This window comes from Danio aesculapii, chromosome 7, assembly GCF_903798145.1.
Source record: "Danio aesculapii chromosome 7, fDanAes4.1, whole genome shotgun sequence".
In the NCBI taxonomy this organism is placed as follows: Eukaryota; Metazoa; Chordata; class Actinopteri; order Cypriniformes; family Danionidae; genus Danio; species Danio aesculapii.
The window spans coordinates 24,965,995-24,986,395 of record NC_079441.1 but is presented as its reverse complement, the minus strand read 5'-3'; the positions used below and the strand labels follow the sequence as shown (position 1 = coordinate 24,986,395).

The 20,401-nt window shown below is 35.6% G+C and overlaps 2 protein-coding genes across 5 annotated transcripts in view; both read left to right on the top strand.

Annotated features, from left to right (window-relative positions):
- plscr3b (phospholipid scramblase 3b) overlaps window positions 1-6,488 on the top strand; it is a 22,125-nt gene extending 15,637 nt beyond the window's left edge. The window contains exons 7-9 of the mRNA XM_056461415.1: window positions 2,633-2,794; window positions 3,063-3,227; window positions 5,138-6,488. Of these exons, the coding sequence (XP_056317390.1) occupies window positions 2,633-2,794; window positions 3,063-3,227; window positions 5,138-5,197 (387 nt within the window). The 3' untranslated portion in view covers window positions 5,198-6,488. The remainder of the gene's footprint in view (window positions 1-2,632; window positions 2,795-3,062; window positions 3,228-5,137) is intronic.
- Window positions 6,489-8,457: 1,969 nt separating this feature from the next.
- On the top strand, window positions 8,458-19,008 carry si:dkey-62k3.6 (phospholipid scramblase 2). 4 transcript variants are annotated; one of them, XM_056461410.1, is made up of 13 exons: window positions 8,459-8,641; window positions 9,451-9,570; window positions 9,721-9,804; window positions 10,080-10,205; window positions 10,647-10,751; window positions 10,845-11,003; window positions 12,208-12,372; window positions 14,447-14,511; window positions 14,595-14,637; window positions 14,770-14,969; window positions 16,502-16,663; window positions 18,013-18,174; window positions 18,377-19,008. In XM_056461410.1, the coding sequence occupies exons 2-13, from the start codon at window positions 9,483-9,485 to the stop codon at window positions 18,437-18,439; spliced, it is 1,422 nt and encodes a 473-aa protein (XP_056317385.1). In that variant the 5' UTR covers window positions 8,459-8,641; window positions 9,451-9,482; the 3' UTR covers window positions 18,440-19,008. The 4 variants fall into 4 exon arrangements, with proteins under 4 accessions (XP_056317386.1, XP_056317385.1, XP_056317389.1 ...); XM_056461411.1 differs by lacking the exon at window positions 9,451-9,570 and having other exon boundaries at window positions 8,458-8,641; XM_056461414.1 differs by lacking the exon at window positions 12,208-12,372 and having other exon boundaries at window positions 8,462-8,641.
- The last annotated feature ends 1,393 nt before the right edge of the window (window positions 19,009-20,401 follow it).

The window sequence follows — 20,401 nt, the reverse complement described above, 5'->3', positions numbered from 1 at the left end:
TTGTTTTTTTGCCCTTTTCTGTAAATATTGTAAATATTCTGTTAAAACATTTCTAATCATAATAGTTTTAATAACTCATTTCTAATAACTGATTTATTTTATCTTTGCCATGATGACAGTAAATAATATTTGACTAGATATTTTTCAAGACACTTCTATACAGCTTAAAGTGACATTTAAAGGCTTAACTAGGTTAATTAGTTTAACTAGGCAGGTTAGGGTAATTAGGAAAGTTATTGCATAACGATGGTTTGTTCTGTAGACTAATCGAAAAAAAAATAGCTTAACTGGACTAATAATTTTGACCTTAAAATATTTTTTAAAAAATTAATAACTGCTTTTATTCTAGCCGAAATAAAACGAATAAGCCAGAGAAAAAAGAAAAAATATTATCAGACATACTGTGAAAATTACCTTGCTCTGTTAAACACCATTTGGGAAATATTTAAAAAAAGAAAAATAAATTCAAAGGGGGGCTAATAATTCTGACTTCAACTGTATATTTTTTTTTAAACAGCTTAATAATGATTGTATTGTTTCTTATATGATGGGTAATGGGCGCTACCGTTGTTGCTGGAAGGGATACAGCCGAGATCGGAAGTTAACAAGAAGCATTTATTAAATTATTCATTCATTTATTAGCATCTACAGATACCTCAACCCTAAACCCAACCCTCAAGGTAATGTAAAAATATTATTGGTTATACAGTGCCACAAAAATCATGTTATATTGACGCGAGTATCCTCAGCTGTATCTCATCTAGACTTCTCCCTGCAGCGCTGTGAAGTCTAGATGGGAAAAGCAAAGTGAATAAAGTTCATAAAACTACTATTGAGCTATTAAATATGGGAGAAGGAGAATTTTGCAGCCACTCAAACAGTGAGTACCTTAGATTTTTTTCAAAATCTGAGGTCAATTTTCCATTGTTGTTATGATATTGACTATTAATCAAGCTATAACCATTTAATATCATCTTATTATTTGAACATATCTTATTAATATACAAGCACAACTGTGGCCTGTTTTTTCCAATCATTAGATGTCATGGAAATTCAGCTTTTTAAGTAAGGGAATTTTGTTATTTGGCTTGAAGTGGGAACCCTGACTAATATACAACTTTTAAATTGATCAAATATCATGCATTTTACCATGATTCACAAAAGACATGGTGTAAAACACAACTATTTAGTACACTTTTGGTGGAGAGTGCTGGTGCTGAGCTTACGCTACAAAACAAACAAACAAACAAAAAAAAAAAGACCTGACACCGAAAAAGCTTAACATGCAGGTGGAGGAGGTTGATGATATCGCTAGACATGTTGACAGAGGAAGTTTCAGTTAGTTAGAAAACAGCAGAAGATGATCTTTGGCCGACTGGAGGAAGTGAAAGCCATGAGGCTACAAAACATCAAAAAAGAAAAGCGGATTCTGTTACTAGAAAACCAAGGCGGATCTGAAGCCATTCAATTCAAATCTTGTCATGCAACAGTTAGAGCAAGAATGATTTGATGACCGACATCTTTATTTTAGTTTTGTGCCACTATCCTTCAAACCAACTTTTACAGGTTTGATAGCAAGGGGTTTCTGACCAATAAAATATTTAAGTTTAGTATGATCACTCATTCATTAATATAAGGTATGCAGGTCAGAATGAGTATGATTCTTCATTTACAAATGTATCTGTTATGCTGAATGATAATGGATTATTTCACCCTTATTTTTCATTTTCATGTTATTTGTAACATTAAAACAGATGCTTTACTTGCATTTAATACACTTTCTTAGTGTCTAAAATCACACACCAAAGTGAGATGTCTTTTATTTGACCCATTTGGTTATATTAGTTAAAGCAAAAATGTAAAAATCTGTTTAATACAGTTCTGATTTGACCATGTGTTGTTGACTTTTACCTTGTGACCGCATGCCTTAAGGAAGTGCTGACATGAATGTGTAACTTACGAGTTATAAATGGCACAAAGTCTTTAGGGACCTTCAAGAGTCAGTTAGTAGTCACTCGCTCTCTCTTTAGTTTACGTATGTAGTTCTGATGCACACCTTGCATCAGTTAGCCTTTTAAGAATGAAGTTAGGTTTAAATGATTTATTTTCTGCAACATTGCAATGATTGATTCAATCTTTCTATTAATCCAAATAATTCTGAAACAATATCTACAATGGTTTACAATATTAAATGCAACTATTTTGAATATTGATAATAAATGATAATTAGAATGATTTCTAGAGTAAATAATAATAAACGAAAGCAATTTTCCGCTCTTCGGTCTTTGAACTTTCAGCAGTGAGATTTAAACCACACTGAACTGAACTGAACTAAACTCTGAAAACTGGACTTTACTAGAACTTATGTTAAGCTGCTTTGACAATCTACATTGTAAAAGTGCTATAGAAATCAACAACAACACAAGCAAACATTGTATTTTAACTGTATTTTGGATTTAATAAATGTTGTCTCTCTGAGCATAAGATACATGTTTTTATTTGAAATACTTCTCTCTAAAATGTTTTTACCAACCCCAAAGCTTTGAACACAAGTATCATTTTGGCAATGGACACATTTATACTTATGCATATAAGCAGCAGCAGTGTCTTCCTTCTAAAACTTCTCCTTTAGATGGAGATTCAGGCCCCTCCGGGAACCACCATAGGCTATGTGAAGCAGGACTGGCACCCCTGTTACCCAAAATTCTCCATCCAGGGACCCAACAAGGAGACTGTGATGAAGCTTGAAGGGCCCTGCATGGCCTGCAACTGCTGTGGAGATGTAAACTTTGAGGTAAAGTTATTAAAATTAAAATTAAATGTTGTTTCTCTTGCCATATACAAAACTCAAAGGCAATATTATAACAAGACTTTCAGAACTGGCAGGCCTATGTTCTCTTTGTGGATTTGTATTATTATTATTAGTGTTGTCTGATGATTATTCATGATTAATTACGTCCAAAACAAAAGTGTATACTGTTCCAAGCATGTATAGTGTGTTTATGTAAAAACATACACAAACAATACATCATTAATGAATGATTAAATTGTATTTTTTTAAGCTTAAAGGCAAGGATGGCACTGGGAAGCCTATTGGTCGGATCTCTAAACAGTGGAGTGGCCTGTTGAAGGAAGTGTTTACCGACGCCGACAACTTTGGTATTCAGTTCCCTCTGGATATGGATGTTAAGATGAAGGCTGTACTCATGGGCACTTGCTTCCTTATTGTGAGTATTAAGCTAATGGCACAATTAATTATCCATACCATAGACCAGTGCTTCTCAATCCAGCTCTGAAGATTTTTTTTAAGTCTCCCTAATAAAACACAACTGACTTAATTCATCAGTTTGTTATTCAAATACTGTGAATTCAGATGCACTGCTCGGCTCACATACAGTTTTTCACATCCTACATAGAAGGGAAGTAATTTTAGATAAGGTCGGTTTCAGATTCTACTCTGTATTGTTGGGGTACTACAGGACCTGGTTTCGGATCCACTGGATTATATGATAATACTTGATAATGGCTTTGAGGGCATTACATTACACACGAGACTACATCTCATTGACCATTTTGAGGTCAACAAATCAAATTACTCCCTTTCCTGTATTGATAGCTGGATCTGAAACCAAATGGGTTTTTTAAGCATCAAAACAATAAATGTGTAGTACAGGTTTAAAACGCGTCCTGGTACATTACAAAATGATGATCAATTTATTTATCTTTGTTTGTTCATTCTTGAGCAAGAAATTGGGACTGTCATATATGTTACTATGATTTAACGTAGACAGCCATTAAATTGTAATTCAATAAAATGATAGTTAAAATGTTTATAAAAGTAAACCTTTAAAGACTATTAAAAGGTCACAATGCAACAAAATAATAATTTTAAATCTTTATACTTTGCCGCTTTCCTTCAAAAACGTACTAATTTGACAGTAAGTATAATAAAATGTTAGTATGATCACTTCTTTGCATATATGTATATTATAAATGTGTATATACACTCACCGGCTACTTGGGTACACCTGTCCAACTGCTCGTTAATGCATAATCAGCATAATCATTATAATCAGCTAATTACATGGCAGCAACTCAATGCATTTATGCATGTAGACATGGTCAAGATGATCTGCTGCAGTTCAAACCAAGCATCAGAATGAGGAAGAAAGCTAATTTAAGTGACTTTGAAAGTGGCATGGTTGTTGGTGCCAGACAGGGCTAGTCTGAGTATTTTAGAAACAGCTGATCTACTGGGATTTTCATGCACAACCATCTCTAGTGTTTACAGAGAATGGTCCGAAAAAGAGAAAATATCCAGTGAGTGGCAGTTCTGTGGGCGCAAATGCCTTGTTGATTGCAGAGGTCTGAGAATGGCCAGACTTGTTCAAGCTGATAGAAAGGCAACAGTAACTCAAATAATCCCTCATTACAACTGAGGTATGCAGAAGAGCATCTGTGAATGCACAACACATCCAAATTGCATCATAAAACGCAAATCATCTCAGACTGGTTTCTTGGACATGACAATGAGTTCACTGTACTCAAATGGCCTCCACAGTCACCAGACCTCAATCCAATAGAGCACCTTTTGGATGTGGTGGAACGGAAGATCATGGATGTCCAGCTGACAAATCTGTAGCAACTGTGTTATGCTATCATGTCAATATGAACCAAAATCTCTGAGGAATATTTCCAGTACCTTGTTGAATCTATGCCACGAAGGATTAAGACAGTTCTGAAGGCAAAAGTGGGTCCAACCCAGTACTAGTAAAGTAGGTGTACCTAATAAAGTGGCCAGTAAGTGTATGTATGCATTCTTATTACTATTATTATTTTTTTACACAAATAAATCTGTGACACTGAATAATGATGGAACATTGTTTCACCAATCTTTTCACATTTTATTCACTTTTTTATTTGAAAGCCATTTTATTAATTAAACACACATACAGTGCTTCTTTAAATTTAAAGTACTGATTATTAATTAAAACATGCATAAAATGAGGTTTGGTTTAAGTTACTACATGCAAGAATTATGCTTAGTTTACCGTTAACAATGCATGTATAATTCTAATGAGAACACTGTAAAATGGTCATTTCTGACTCTACAATTGTTGTTCTGTTTTTCTTTCAGGATTTCATGTTCTTTGAGAAAGTTGGAGACACAAACCAGCGCAACACTGTGTTCTCTTAAAGCTCCTGACACGTTACTCACAAATCAGCTTATTTTCTAACTAACCCATCATTCTGGAGAATTTTCAGGTTTGTTTTATAAACTGATAAAATTCCTACGTCCACCAGATTTTGTTAATTTTCTACATTGGCCCCCAAAGCCTATCATCAGCTACCACTGCACTGAAACCAGAGTGGTTTGAGGGCCATTTTATATGGTTTGAGGGTCACCTTGAGGGTCATTTTATAGTGTTCATGTGACCAGAAATGTTTGCGTTGACAAGCATGATGTCATCATGAATAACTGTCCACTGGTGCCTTTTACACACTCACTGCCTTCTCAGTACTTACAAACCACTGTTCCAGCAGTACAAGCAGATGCATTTGTACACCTTTGTTACTAAAACCGTCGTACACCGTAAGATGCAACCTTGTGGATGTTTTTTCTAAACCTCTTGCATAAAGTACATATATATATATTTTTGTCTTTATGGAAATTCTGTTTTATTGTGGTAAATGTATAGCCTTTCGTTACAACAGCCAAATATATGATGAAGAGGTCACATAACTAGTTACTGTATTAATTTACTGACTCCGGCAACAGCTGAGAGAAGGAAAATAGCAAGTAGATTTATGTTTTGTGTGTGTTTGTAGGCTTATTTTTGTATTAATAGTTTTCTCAGTGAGTGAAGAAAATAGTGTCCTACAGAGGGCGCTTGATACAGCACATATCTAAAAAATATCTAAACCTGAACTTCTATTGACAAACTATATAAAGAATATGCATATATGATCTATAATTTTCAAGAGTGAACTTGGGTGACCAGTAAGAGGTAAATCTAAGATGCTCCTAAATATATTTGCCTGCTATTTTATGCCACATTTTGACATTGTAGTCTTGGCTGGTTGTGTAGAAACTAGCATTGTACCAAAAGGGGAATATATGTAGCCATGTTTAAAAACATTTTTGTTTATTGTCTGTTTAGATGATCAATAGAGATGCATGCATATATGTTGTCTTGTTAATGTGACTGTATTTATTTCCATAATAGGCAAAACGAGTAGTAACTTTTTACATAATAAATGTGTAATCTTATGTCGGTGGTTTGCGAGATCTATATTATTACTGCATTTACACTCAGAAATACAACACATCTACTTTTCATTTGAAAGATTTTACACTCTGGATTTATAATAAAAGTCATGTCTGGAGTTGAGTTAAATTTTAAAGTTAAGAAAGTTATTTTTATTTAGTCATTAGAATGTTTGTAATTGCAAAACTCCAAAGTACATTAAAATTTTATCCAAACAAACCCAGTGTTGTGCTGAATTGTATGCTTTAACTGAAATAAACACGCTAACGATGTCTTGTTGCAATCTATTTAATAACATTACAGACGTAACGGAAAAAAAAATTTAAATACGTAACCAGACACCTCAACAATCAATGTTTTTATTATGAATGTGCTATTTTGAGTAAAAAATGAACTCCAGTGGTCACGAAACCAGCAGGTTACTATAATAGCAAAAGCAAGAACAAAACTAGGTAATTACAACTGGAGAACTGGTAATGGGGACACCAGTATCAAAAAATTGTGCCTGAATTACATAATTTTAACTTGATTTCCATTAAAATAACTAAGAATTTCAAGTAATATGAACTTAATTTCTACAAGTTTGTTTAAAAGGCACCTATGGTGAATATCATCTTTTGTAAGCTGTTTGGACAGGACTGTGTGTAAGTATAGTGTGTCCACTGTCATATTGGGGTGATAAAAAGACAATTACGTTAAAATAGGATCCAAATTCCTCCCATTTTGAGGCCCACCGCAACATGATGTAGAAGTGTGGTTTCCCCGCCCACCGAATTGATTGACAGCTGCGTATTAACACGTCTCAGTAGTAAGAGTATAATCATATCAACAAGACAGGACTTGCGCAAAGCAACTGGAGTTAAAAGATCTGTTCAGTTCGTTGTGATCATCAATAATCATCAAATGTGATCAAGAATGTGTTTTACAAGTTTAAAACGGTGCATTTTACCGTCTTTATCACCACAGCCACGTGTCAGTACAATTATGAAAGTCCATAGAGCTGTGTATATTAACGTGTATCCTGTCACAATTGCCCTGCAAAAACAGTGCAAAGTTAAACGCACGTGCTATGTGTGTATGTGAGTGAACTTTGTAACGACATTGTGTGTGACTCATCGTTGCAGAAAGGCTTGAATTAACATCACAACAAATACATCAAATAATCATTGGGTAAACTCTTACTGTAGTATTTCTCACAAATGTTACGTGAGATCTGCTTCCTTCATGTCTGCCACCATGCTGATTTTCTGACGTTGCCAAGGTGGAAATTGAAGCACACTCTGACAGGCACGTGGGAACGGTGGGCAGAGCGAACTAGCATTAAAGTCCCAGGCCGCAAAAACAAGAGCAGAGCAGAAGAGAGCAGTAAATTCAATACTCTGAACATAAAATAATAAATAAATAATCTTATGGGGGTTTTGGGCTGAAACTTTACAGACGCATTCTGGAGACACAAAAGACTTAAAAGGGGTTAAAATCGGTGCCCTTTAATACAAATTTGTTTACTGTAGTATTTACTGCATCACAGAATCATGTTTATTTTTGCACATATTGGTGTAAAACTCCTAATGAATAATCTGAAATGAAAGACTGCAAACCAAAACTAACACTGCTTGCATTCACAGTAATTTCAATAATAAACAATAGTTTTGCCACTCTCACAAGTGTTACACGAAAATGCACATTCCTTATGGTTTGCATCAATACACAAACACAAAGACCGGCATTCACAGGTTCAGCAGCCCTGACATTTTTCATTCAGTTTTATTATAAGTTTAACATAATAGACATTAATTATGCTCTAAAACTTGACAATAGCTGGCACCATTATGTCAACAAGATCCACTCACTGCTGTACAACCTGTTTGCCCACATTACAGCCACTTTTTCACATCTTCATCTTTAACAGAAATCTGGGTCTAGGTATCAAATTTGACCATCAGCTTAGATCACACTGACATTTTACAGCAGCACTTACACTGTATCATACTTTACAGTAGATGCTATTAATGTAGTGTTGCATTTTGTAGGTGTGAACATTTTGGTCTGGATCATATTTTATCTGCTAAGACTAGTAGGATGGGTAAGGGTAATGTAAAGAAAAAAAAAAGGACGAAAAAAAAGTATTCCTCTTTTCTTTGGTTGTTGATCTGAATGTGAAAGAAAGGGGGAGGGGAAACTCTTCGACTGAAACTATAAATACATGTTAAAGATAACAGCACAATCACAGATGCCAGCACTCATTCAATGCAAGCTTAATACTTTTTATTTCTGATTCCTGCAATCTATTCCAACGCAAAGGAACACTCCTTTAAAAAGGGCTCATTTGTGGAGCAGCTCAAGTGCTAAAACCTTCTTCAGAGTTTTAATAGGTAAGTGTAAAATAAAGTACTATAATTATTTGCTGCTTTCATTTTGGGGAGTCAAATTAAACCTTCAAATCATTTAAACTTGGATTTCATAAACCTGGCTTAAAGCATGCTAAATATATTATGAAAGGTTAAATATAAAAAGCATTACTATAATTTAAGTTAAATGATCAAACATGCTTTCATGGCTTACTGATCAACTAACTTTTACAGTAATGTGTTTGCCGCTTTGTTTTCGCATATTATTTAACTCAATCGCTATTGTGATTGTGCTGCATTTCTAAAAAAAACCTGTCATCGACTGTCAGTTTTATTTGATTAAATATTGTTACAGACAGTAATTTATTTAGTTTACAGTCATAGTTTTATTGTGTTATTTATTATATTTAAATTAGCAGGCAATATGCATCGGTTTTGTAGTGATCAGTTTGTCAGAGCAGATAATTTTTCATTGTAAAAAATAGATCACAAAAGAGACAGAAATGGAATGCATAGTAACATGTTTTACCACATTCTATGGAAAAGTTACAACATTGTAAAACCTTGCTTTATCTTTCATTGTCTCATGCTTAAGCCTTTCTTTTTTTTTACCCGTATAAATGCTTCACTGAACAGAAGTGAACAATGGGTTCTATGTTGAGAGAAAACGTAGGCCATGTGACCAAAATGTTCTCAAACACTTCGCAAACTCCTGCCGATTTAATCTTTGTAAAGACAGTGATATAAAACCTAGAAAATGATATTCAATGATCCAGAACACAAGATGATTAATACTAGAACAATATTGTTTATCAAATATTGTTTCAAATTAGGCCGTTCACCTGAAAACCAGCAAAAAAATCCCATGTCTCAGCCAGAAGAACCAGCACCGGCTTCTCCAGCCACAGAACTTGAGCCAGACAACCAACAACCTCCAATTCAGTCTGATTCAAGTAATCCAGCAACAGCAACACCAGTAAAAACAGTAGCTCGAACTAAAAAATACCATGTTACATACAGTTTTTCTCTCTTTATTTAATCATGTCTTAAAGTAGGTTGTCCACATCAAAATAACCTTCTAAATCTTTTGTCTCAATCTGAAGTCCCTGCTCCAGAGACTCAACCACCTCCAATGGAAATACAGTCTGAACCAATTTATGAAATTATTGAGGATCAGATCTATGATGGTAAGAGTATATTCAATGCATTTGATATATACAAAGACACGAAAAAAGTGTTGTGCAATATTTTTGTATATGCAAGGAGCGCAATGTATACGCAGTGTTATGTAATATTTTGATTTCCACAAGTCATAGGGAAATTAAGCTTTCATGATATTTAAGATAATGAAAATATTTTGCACACAGTAAAAGAAATGACTGATCATTCAGTTTCAACAGATACTCAATCAAGAGAAATGTCAGGTTACTAAACTAACTAGAATGTTTTTACTCTCCTTAAGAGCCTACACCAGATCTCCCATCTGCAGGAGCCCAAACTAAGGATCAAACACCTCGAGTTCAGACAGTCTTGAATCAGACAAGTCCAGTCAATGTAGTAGTGCCTTACCCGATTCAGCCATCTGGAGGTAAACAAATTTCCTAAATCAATGACTCAGAATACATACGCACAAAAAATCATACTACAGTTCTAACTAGGCAATTATAGCTATAGTTCACCCAAAACTTAAAATTCTGTTATCATTTACTCATCCATCAATTGTTACAAACCTGTTAAGACTTTCTTTATTCTGTTGAACACAAAGGAAGAAATTTTGAAGTTTGTTGGCGACCTGTAACCATTGATTTAAATAATATTTGTTTTTCCTACTATGGAAGTCAATGGTTACCTTTCAGCTTTTAGTTTCAGCTTTCTTCAAAATATCTTCTTTTGTGTATTTGTGAAACTTATAGAGTTTTGGAAACACTTGAGGGTCAGTAAACAGTGAGTAAATTTCACTTTTGGAAAAACTATTCCTTTCAATGCTCCAAGGGTTTCATGTTCTTTATTCATATTTACTTTAAATAAGGCTATCCAGTACAAAACAACTTTCAAACTGTAACGTCCCAGCCAGCAAGTCCTGCACCAACTCCTCTACCTGCAGGGCCTCAGCCACAGAATCAAACCTTTCCAGGTCAGAAAGCCTTGACTCAGTGTTCACAAAGTGATCGAGAACCATACCAATTTAGGCCAATTTTACTTGTTTTAATCTTTTGTTTGAAACTAGGTTACACGAGGGTTCAGCGCAACTATCCTGTTGGAGGAGTACCTGGAGGGGCTACTCTACCTGCAGGCCTCCAGTCAAATAATCAGCCACCAGTTCAACTAGTCCTAATTCAGGATGGTGCAAGTAATCCAGCAACTCAGCGGGTTCAGCCATATCCAGGTAAACACTGAATGAATCTTCACTCGACTTTTCATCTGCTTGTTAATGCGAATATCTAATTAGCCAATCATGTGGTCACAACTCAATGCATTAAGTTCATCTAGAAGTGGTCAAGAACTCCTACAGAAGTTCTTCTGAGCATCAGAATGGCGAGGAATGGTGATTTAGGATATTTCTGATGTAGTTAGATGGTCTGATTGAAGTATTTCAGAAGAAGCTGATCTACTGGGATGTTCATGTACAGTGATCTCTAGGGCTAACAACAGATGGTGTGAAAAGTATTAAGTGTGCTGCAATTCTGCAGGAACAAATGACTTGTTGATGGCAAAAGTTGGAGAATTAGGTTGATTAGTTTGCACTGACAGATCTACAACTTAAATTGCTACATGCATCAAACCTTGAAGTAGATCATTGGCGCCGATAGCCTTGTGGGTAGAGTGTCGACATGTTGTGCCATTGTGCTTTGGGTGGCCTGAGATTGAGTCCTCGCTCATGGAGCTTTCCTGGTCCCATCCCCCCTCTCACTCCTCAACCTCGTTTCCTGTTACCGTCCTGTCATAATAAAAAGCCAGAAACAAAAACAAAAAGACAAAAAAAAGACGTTAGGCTACAGTTCATATGCACTGGCAAAAATTGAATAATGGTATACTGGAGAAAGTTTGTCTCAAATTGATTTTTAATTTCTTCTGCAACTTTGAGATGGTTAGGGTGAGAATTTGCAAATGTGGATTGAAATCCTGCCTTTTAGGCTGTAGATGAGTATGTTTTCTTATTACACTTTGTGGCCCTTATTATACATTTAGTGACATTATTAAATGAGTATTCTTGTTGACCATGTCTATCACTTCATGAAATCAATTTAATCATCATGTGGGATGGTCACTAAATGTCCACAACTCATATCATCTCAAACTGGTTTCTTGAAAATGACAATGTGTTCTGGAATAGGACATATGTACTCAAATAGCCTCTACAGTCACAAGATCTTGGTTCAATAGAAGATCTTTATCATATGCTGGATTAAAATCTCTTAGTAAAGTTTCTAGCAACCTACTGAAATAAAGGCTCTGCTTTCTATAAACAGTAAAATTCAATATTTTCCAATCATTTTGTTTAATCGGTTGTCTGCTCATTTAGTAATCAGAACACAAGCACATCGATTTCAATTATTTCACAAACAAACATCAACTTTTTCTTTTACTAGGCTATCCCATTAAAAATAGTCTTTCAAATCCCTCGCTTCAACCAAATGGTCCTGCTTCAACTTCTCCAGATCCAACACTCCAGCGACAAAATCAGCCACCACCAGCTCAACTAATCATAAACCAGTGTGATCTAAATAATCCAACGCAAGTCCAAGCATATCCAGGTAAAGTTGGAAAAACAATTGGCTTCACAAGATTAACATTAAATCTAAACGTTATGAATCATGTTAAAAACTCAGATTTAACAAAAAATGTTCTTTCATAAATCAGACAATTAAGTGTATCATGACTTTTGAGCTAAGTTAAAGGTGAAGCATGTAGTTTAGATGCTATTAGTGACAGGGTTGGGCCTGGTCAATACCTATGGGAGACCTCCAGCGAGAAGGTTGATCCCAGAAGTAGAGTTTGTGAGATCAGCAGGGATGCTTATCCTGCAGTCTTGTCTCTGGGGATGCTAATCCCTGAAGTAAACTGAAGGACAACTTATACTGTAACAAACAACATCCTTCACATGAAATGATCAACAAAAGTTCTGACCCTATTTTGGTCATTAAAAATCAATCATGCCTTCGAATAATCCACATGCACTGAACTCATTTAAGTGTGTTTAATAGATGACAAGTAACCTGACCATTCATAGTGCCCAAAAGTTAGATTAATATGACAAAAGGGTTCCACCACAGTGTGCTTTTGTACCTTAATTTCTGGCTGTGAATGTAACATGTCAGCCATGGTCCCACAATGGCAACTCACAAAATATCTGCTACAGTATAGCCACACACCTATACTTGCTATTGGTTGAGCTGGAAAGTAATTAACATATAATCGATAAAGTGAGGGGGAAACGATAATGTAACGGCCAGTTCACACCACACAGATGAACTCCAACAAACAATTCTGTTGTAGTTTGTTGGGTCAAGGTTTTACCGGTTGACATCTGTTGCCATTGGTTTGAGTTTGTTTACACCCGACTGAACAAGTTCAATCAGTGTTTGTTGGATTGTGGAATGTTTTGATATGAACTTCCATCAAATGGCAACAAAGTCAGACATAATCTGACCAGGGACTAAATAAGATTCAGGTAAATGTCTTTTTAAACTTGAGAAGGATAACTTAATTAACTATTTATTTTTGTGTGTGGCAATTGTTGGGGCAATTGTTACATTACAGTAATTTTTACATTCACACCATTCTAAATACAATGGTCAACTTGTTTGTTTGTGTTTGTCTATGTATTGTGAATTGGTCTTTAGTAATTAAAAATCATTTATGCATCTAAATAATCCCCATGCATGGAGTAATTTTCAGGTAGCTTGATTGACAGGTGACCTAAGTTAACCAATCACAGTGCAGACTATGTTAGTTGATTAACATCTTACAATACAGTTGAAAAAATTGTGAAAAACTATATGATTTTTAATGCAAACACAAGGTACCCAGGCAAGCTGGGATTTGGGAATGCACAAAATCCATATACTTTTCTGAGACAGCAGAATATAAAATGCCTTATGAAAAATGCCAATGTTTATCCTTGTTTTAGCGCATAGTTTTTTCTGCATTTCTGGCATGTTTTCAAACTTTCAGGCATGGTTTGACACAGGTAAAACAATTCGGCTCAGACTGTCTGTAGCCATACCCCAATCTCACTCTATAGGTTAAACTAAAAAGTGATTGACAGATTAATGTTTTGATTGGTGCCAGGAGGCTTTGTGTTTATAGTAGTCAATGATTAAAACAAACTTAGTCGAGTGTATTATTACATTGTAACATTGAAAACTGAGGCAACACAGTGGCGTAGTGGGCAGCGCTGTCGCCTCACAGCAAGAAGGTTGCTGGTTCGAGCCTCAGCTGGGTCAGTTGGCATTTCTGTGTGGAGTTTGCATGTTGGTGTGGGTTTCCTCTGGATGCTCCGGTTTGTTCCACAGTCCGAAGACATATGCTGTAGGTGAATTGGGTAAGCTAAATTGTCCGTAGTGTATGCTTGTATGTCCTGGTCCTTGAGGTTGGGGGTTGAGCTTTGGGCTAACAACCCACCTTATAAACACTAGATGTTACGAAACACCAATATGGTGCGGCTAAACATCAACTTTGATATAAATGGCCCTGTAAGTTCGTAAGTAACATTGAAAACTTATCATACATCACCTTTAAGTACTGTGTTGAATAGTTTGGAGTTATTTAGAGTAATTGCTGTAAAGACAATGATGCTTTTGCCTTCCTCTTTATAAATGTGCCCAGCGCCTGCAGCTCCACCAGTGATTTTAACTTATGGAATACCACCTGGCCTTGAGTATCTCACTCAGGTGAGCATCTGTCTTTTTTCTTAATGCGTTTATTAGGATTAGTGTAATGACTGTTCATGATGTGTCATTTTTGTGCATTACAGGTTGACCAGGTCCTTGTTCGCCAAAAAATTCAGTGTATAAAAAGTAAGTCTTATTCTATTAGTTCTTTGACTGTTTTCTGGTTTCTTTCTTCACACCTTGGTCATTTATGATCTATAGCTTTACCTGTGTATCGTATATATCAAATCGACAACCTCTGATCATATTTGTCTGCAGTACTCACTTGCTATCAGCCTAGCAACCATTATGAGATCAAAAACAGCATTGGGCAAGACGTTTACCGTGTCAAAGAAGAGAGCGATTGCTTTGCACGCAGTGTCTTGGGTCCAATTCACAATTTTAAATTGCGAATTGAAAACAGTACGGGCCAAGAAGTCATCCGGATGGAAAAACCAATGCAATGCTTCTTACAAGAGGTAATATTAACATTCAAGATTAATTTAGCATTTATATAAAATGTCTGTACATAACTGCTTGATAAAGGTTTAGCATAAATATGTTTAGCTTTAATTTAGCATAATAGGGATAGTTTAATATCAGGTACTACAATGCACTGCAAGGAAGGGATGTGTTAGTACATAAACTATGATGAGAAATTTAATATTTATGGAGTCCCAGGTTTGTTTTGAAAAGGAAAAAGACAGTAAAAGGTTAAACTGCTATGAAACTATTCGAATACAAGTTAAAATAATGTAATAAAAATACCACTTTGCATAACCAGTTGTTTTGTATGGGTAAAAATCAATGTAGGTTAATGAGACAAGAAGGCTCAACACATTTAGGTTGCAATGGCCGCATCCTCTCATAGGTGAAAAATAAGATTCATACAATTCAAACAGCTTACGAGCACTTATTTTTCCCAGAACTGCATCTCACAGTTGCTCACAGAATTTATTTCTTTCAAATTTTGAATTTACTCTTTCATTCATTTTCCTTTAGCTTAGTCCCATTAAATCACAGCGGAATGAACCGCCAACTTATCCAGCATATGTTTTACACAGTGGAAACCCTTCCAGCTGCAACCAAGAACTGGGAAACATCCAAACACACTCATTCACACAGATACACTAAGGCCAATTTAGTTTATTAAATTCATCTATAGCATATGTCTTTGGACTGTGGGAGAAACCAGAGCACTCGGTGGAAACCCACGCCAACATAGGGAGAACATGCCAACTCCACACAAAAATGCCAACTGGCCCAGCCGAGACTCGAACCAGCAACCTTCTTGCTGTGAGGCAACAGTGCTAATCACTGAGCCACTTCTGAACTGTCACACCTTCTGAATTTATATCTTGTCTATATATTTTTTTATCTCAGAATTGCGATGTTATTGTAAGTCACAATTGTAATACACAGACCTGAGAATGCTAAAACTGACATCTGTGATATAAGGCCGGTTATTATTTGTTTATTCCACAGCCTTTCTCTTTTGAACAGTCAGAAGGTAAGAATAGTAATATTAGTTTTAGTTTTTAAATTGAAACTAATCCTGCTATAAAGAAAGGCATGCTAGGATTTAGTTGTTGGGTTATGAGTGCATGTTTGTTGCCAAAAATAACAGAGAAGCAGCTGTGCAGTGATATGAGCTAATTCTTTTTATGGGAGGGTGTTCAACTAAATTAGCATGGCGTTCTATTTTAAACTGTGTGATTAAAAGGTTCTCATGAGCAGACTGCTGTGTCCTTTTGAGTTCAATATGTTATAATATAGAATGAGATTTTTTGCAGAAACCAAAAAATGTGCTGTTATTTTAGATGTGCACCTTAATCAGTTAGAGTGGAGACTTGTTTTGGATTGTTACAGAGAAATTGGGAAACTGCCCTAAATGTGGATTTCCTCTCAGTGCTCATGAACTTGACACCCCACGGTGCCTAAAATAACCAATAGGTTGTCTGTCTACCTGTTGCACACATTTTTTCCCTTTATTTTTCATTTCCTTCCTCAGATTGCGATACAGGCTCCCCCTGGAATAACTATAGGCTATGTGAAACAAGAATGGTCCTTTTTGAACCCAAAATTCTCTGTCATAGGCCCCAATAATGAGGTACAGCTGGCAATCCATGGGCCCTTCCTTCCCTTTGACTGCTGTAGTGAAGTAATCTTTGAGGTAACTTTCATTTCAGACAAGATATTATTGGTATTAAAGTTTTAGTTCAATCAAAAAGGAAAATTATGTTACTAATTTCTCAGACTCTTGTTGTTGAAAACCTGAGACCTTCTTTCATCTTAGAAACACAAGAGCTCCTTCATCCTCTATAGACAGCAATGGATCAGACCAAAAACACTCTCAAAACATTCTATGTGCTTTAGTGGTTCAAAGTGAATAATATGAAGCTATCAGATGACTTTTGTGTGCAGAGCCTCAGAGTCATAAAGGATTATATATGTGCATTACACACTTTATTAGGTACACCTGTCCAACCGCTTGTTAATGCAAATTTCTATTCAGCCAAGAACATGGCAGCACCTCAATGCATTTAGGCATGTAGACAAGGTTAAGACAATCTGCTGCAGTTCACACCGAGAATCAGAATGGAGAAGAAAGGTGATTTAAGTGACTTTAAACATGGCATGGATAAATGTGCCAGACAAGCTGGTCTAAGTATTACAGAAACTGCTGATTTACTGGGATTTTCACGCACGACCATCTCTAGGGTTTACAGAGAGAATGGTCTGAAAAAAAGAAAATATATAGTGAGCAGCAGTTCTGTGGGCACAAATACCTTGTTGATGCCGAAGGTCAGAGGAGAACAGATTATAGAAAGGCAACAGTAACTCAAATAACCATAGTTCTTGGCACACTTTGGGCCTATTAGTACAAATTGAGCATCATGTCATAGCACAGCCTACCTGAGTATTGTTGCTGACCATGTCCATCCCTTTATAACCACAGTGTACCCATCTTTTGTTGGCTACTTTCAGCAGGATAACAGGCCATGTCATAAAGCCCGAATCATCTCAGACTGGTATCTTGAACATGACAATGAGTTCACTGTACTCAAATGTCCTCCACAGTCACCAGAGCTCAATCCAATAGAGCACCTTTGGGATGTGGTGGTACGAGAGATTAGCATCATGGATGTGCAGCCGACAAATCTGCAGCAACTGTTTAAGTTTATCATGTCAATATGGACTAAAATCTCTGAGGAATATTTCCAGTACCTTGTTGAATCTATGCCATGAAACATTAAGGCAGTTTCGAAGGCAAAAGTTGTGGCCGGTGGGTGTATATGTGTGCAGAAAAGTATTCTCGTAGCTTCATACCATTAGGAATATTGCTGTCTATGGAGGATGAGAGAGTTCTCAGATTTTATCTTAAATAACTTAATATGTATTCTTAAGATGAATAAAGGTCTCAGGAGATTTGAATAACATGAGAGTGAGTAATTAAAGACATAACATTTGAAGATTACACACCACTGTGTGTTTTGCAATACTAAACATGTCTTCTTTTAGGTAAAAAGCCTGTTGGATGGGCAGACGATTGGTCGAATCATAAAAGAGCAAAGTAATTTCATATCAACTTTCTTTGCTGATGACAGCAACTTTCGCATTGAGTTCCCACTGGACTTGGATGTTAAAATAAAGGCTGTACTTCTGGGTGCTTGCTTCCTTATTGTGAGTATGAGGCCAGTGTTTTTTGTGACTGTCAAGAATTCGAAGTGTAGAATATATGTATGTATGCTAGAAGTGTTCATTTAGTACTAATGTTTGTTTATTTTTGGAAATTAAATGCACTGTGTACTAAACATGAAAATTCATCAGTGAACTAACAGTAGTAATGAAGTGGTAATCTCTCTTTATTCTTTTCTTCTCATAGGACATCATATTCTACAACAAAAATGGAACTTTATTATTCAAATTATTGCGGGGACTTATATAAACCACAAGCTAAGTTTCAAAAATTAACTGCCCTTTGAGATACTACAAAAAACTTTATTTTTAAAGTTTTTTTCTATATACTTATTTTATTTTAGGTTTTTTTTTGACCTTTTAATGTATAGGACAGTAGAATGGATACTGGAGTGTGTGGGGAGCAAAGAGAAGGGAAGGATTGGTCAAGGACCTCGTGGCGGGAATCAAACTCAGGCGACGTGAGCGTCTCAGTGCTATATGTTGACACACTAACCACTACTGGCAAATATTTTTGTAAAATAATTAGTACAATAATACAAAAAAGTTGTGGTTCATGTTAGTATGAGCCTTAGTGGAGAGATCTGCAGAATAGACAGAAGAAATGTCTAACACATAAAGTTTCTGTCTGTATAACCTAAATAGCTTAATGTTGCAATAGTGCAAATATTGTTTACAATATGTATGTGTTGTGGCTTGAATAAAATGTGAATAATGTACTGTATGTAAAACATCATGAAATTTAGCATCTGAGTAAAAACATAAGAACTGTTCCATATGTATGTTGAATATATGGTTAAATATTGCTAGACTGAAGGATTGTTACTTATTACACCGTCCAATGAATTGTTTTACATTAAAGGAAAAATTCATCAAGAATAAACATTCTGTCATTATTTACTCATCCTCCACTTGTTTGTTTCTTCTGTTGAACACAAATATTTTGTTGTATTTGGTGTAAATATTTGGATTTAGGGAAGAATGTTGGTATTATTTTTTTCTAGTCAGAGTAAACATTGAGGAAATTTTCATTTTTGGGTGAACTATCTCTTTAATGGCTAACTTTAAGTTGTGTGTGTGAAAAGTCCCTTCTCTGTCATGATCCATTTTAAGTCTATGGAGCCAGGAATGCGTGGGATGTTCAGCCGTTTGAGATATTAAGGACTGAAACCCAAAGCTTCCATCTGCAGATGACTGATAAGGCAACTTTTATTGTAATAGAAAAACCCACAGATAAATGGGCCTCATTGCTCATGGGGCCTTCTGTCATTTCCCTTCCTGTCAATACAGTGAATATACATATGCGTTGTTACAGAAATATTAGACGTGTTTTCCATGGTGTTTTTGTTTACACAACACTATTTATCAAATACTGAGTATGTCATTTGGTTTCATGTGTCTCTTGAAAATGTCAGTTTCTGTTGCAGTATTTTAGAGTTAGTATTTAGCTCGCATGTTCATATTTACAGAAGCTCTTCGGACAGAACTGACAATAGTGCTGCTGCTTCATTTTAGACATACGAATAAACTAGTTTTGTGGGTTTATTTGAGTTGGTTTGTATCATTGGATTGCATTTTGTTGAACATTTTGTAAAGGTATAAAGAACTAACATTCGGGTGATTACTTGTTTAAAAATGTGACGTTAGGTTTGTTTTTGCACCATTCTTTTGGATTTGTCACTTGTTACACATCTTTATACTGAATAATAACGTTACAAAGTTCTAGGGCCTCAGTGTATATCATAAATTTTACTTTTATCACATTTTGTAAAATAAATACATGAAAAACAACAAAGATTGTAGGAAAACTGTAGAATATTAAATTATTATTAGGCCTACCTGTCGTAGAGATCCAAAATAGGCTCAACATCTCTGTGAAACTCCTCGATGTCGTCGAGTTTTGAAAAGAAAACTCCTTGGATTTTCCAACAGTAACGTTAGACTAACATACATATAAAAAGTAGACTTGAATTAAAACTACTTGAATGACTGTATTCTCTTTATCCTGTGTTACTGTGACACGTTGTGGTTGTTTTGGGTACAGCACACCTAATCTGTACTTCAGCAACTCTTCGGGCATTTTCAGTTTCGACCAGGTTTCGACACTTTTTACGTCGCAATCACGTAGCATAGTGAATATGTCGTAACGTTTGTCTTTTTTGTTGTTGTTGTTGTTGTTGTCCTAAATGAGCGAATCTAACTACCACGTACA

What these genes read in the sequence shown, in the direction of transcription:
- si:dkey-62k3.6 (XM_056461410.1), top strand. Translation starts at nt 9,483, where the DNA reads ATGTCTCAGCCAGAAGAACCAGCACCGGCTTCTCCAGCCACAGAACTT. An exon ending in GCGGGTTCAGCCATATCCAG is followed by an intron (nt 11,004 to 12,207) that starts GTAAACACTGAA and finishes TTCTTTTACTAG; the next exon opens with GCTATCCCATTAAAAATAGT. An exon ending in GCCTTGAGTATCTCACTCAG is followed by an intron (nt 14,512 to 14,594) that starts GTGAGCATCTGT and finishes TGTGCATTACAG; the next exon opens with GTTGACCAGGTCCTTGTTCG.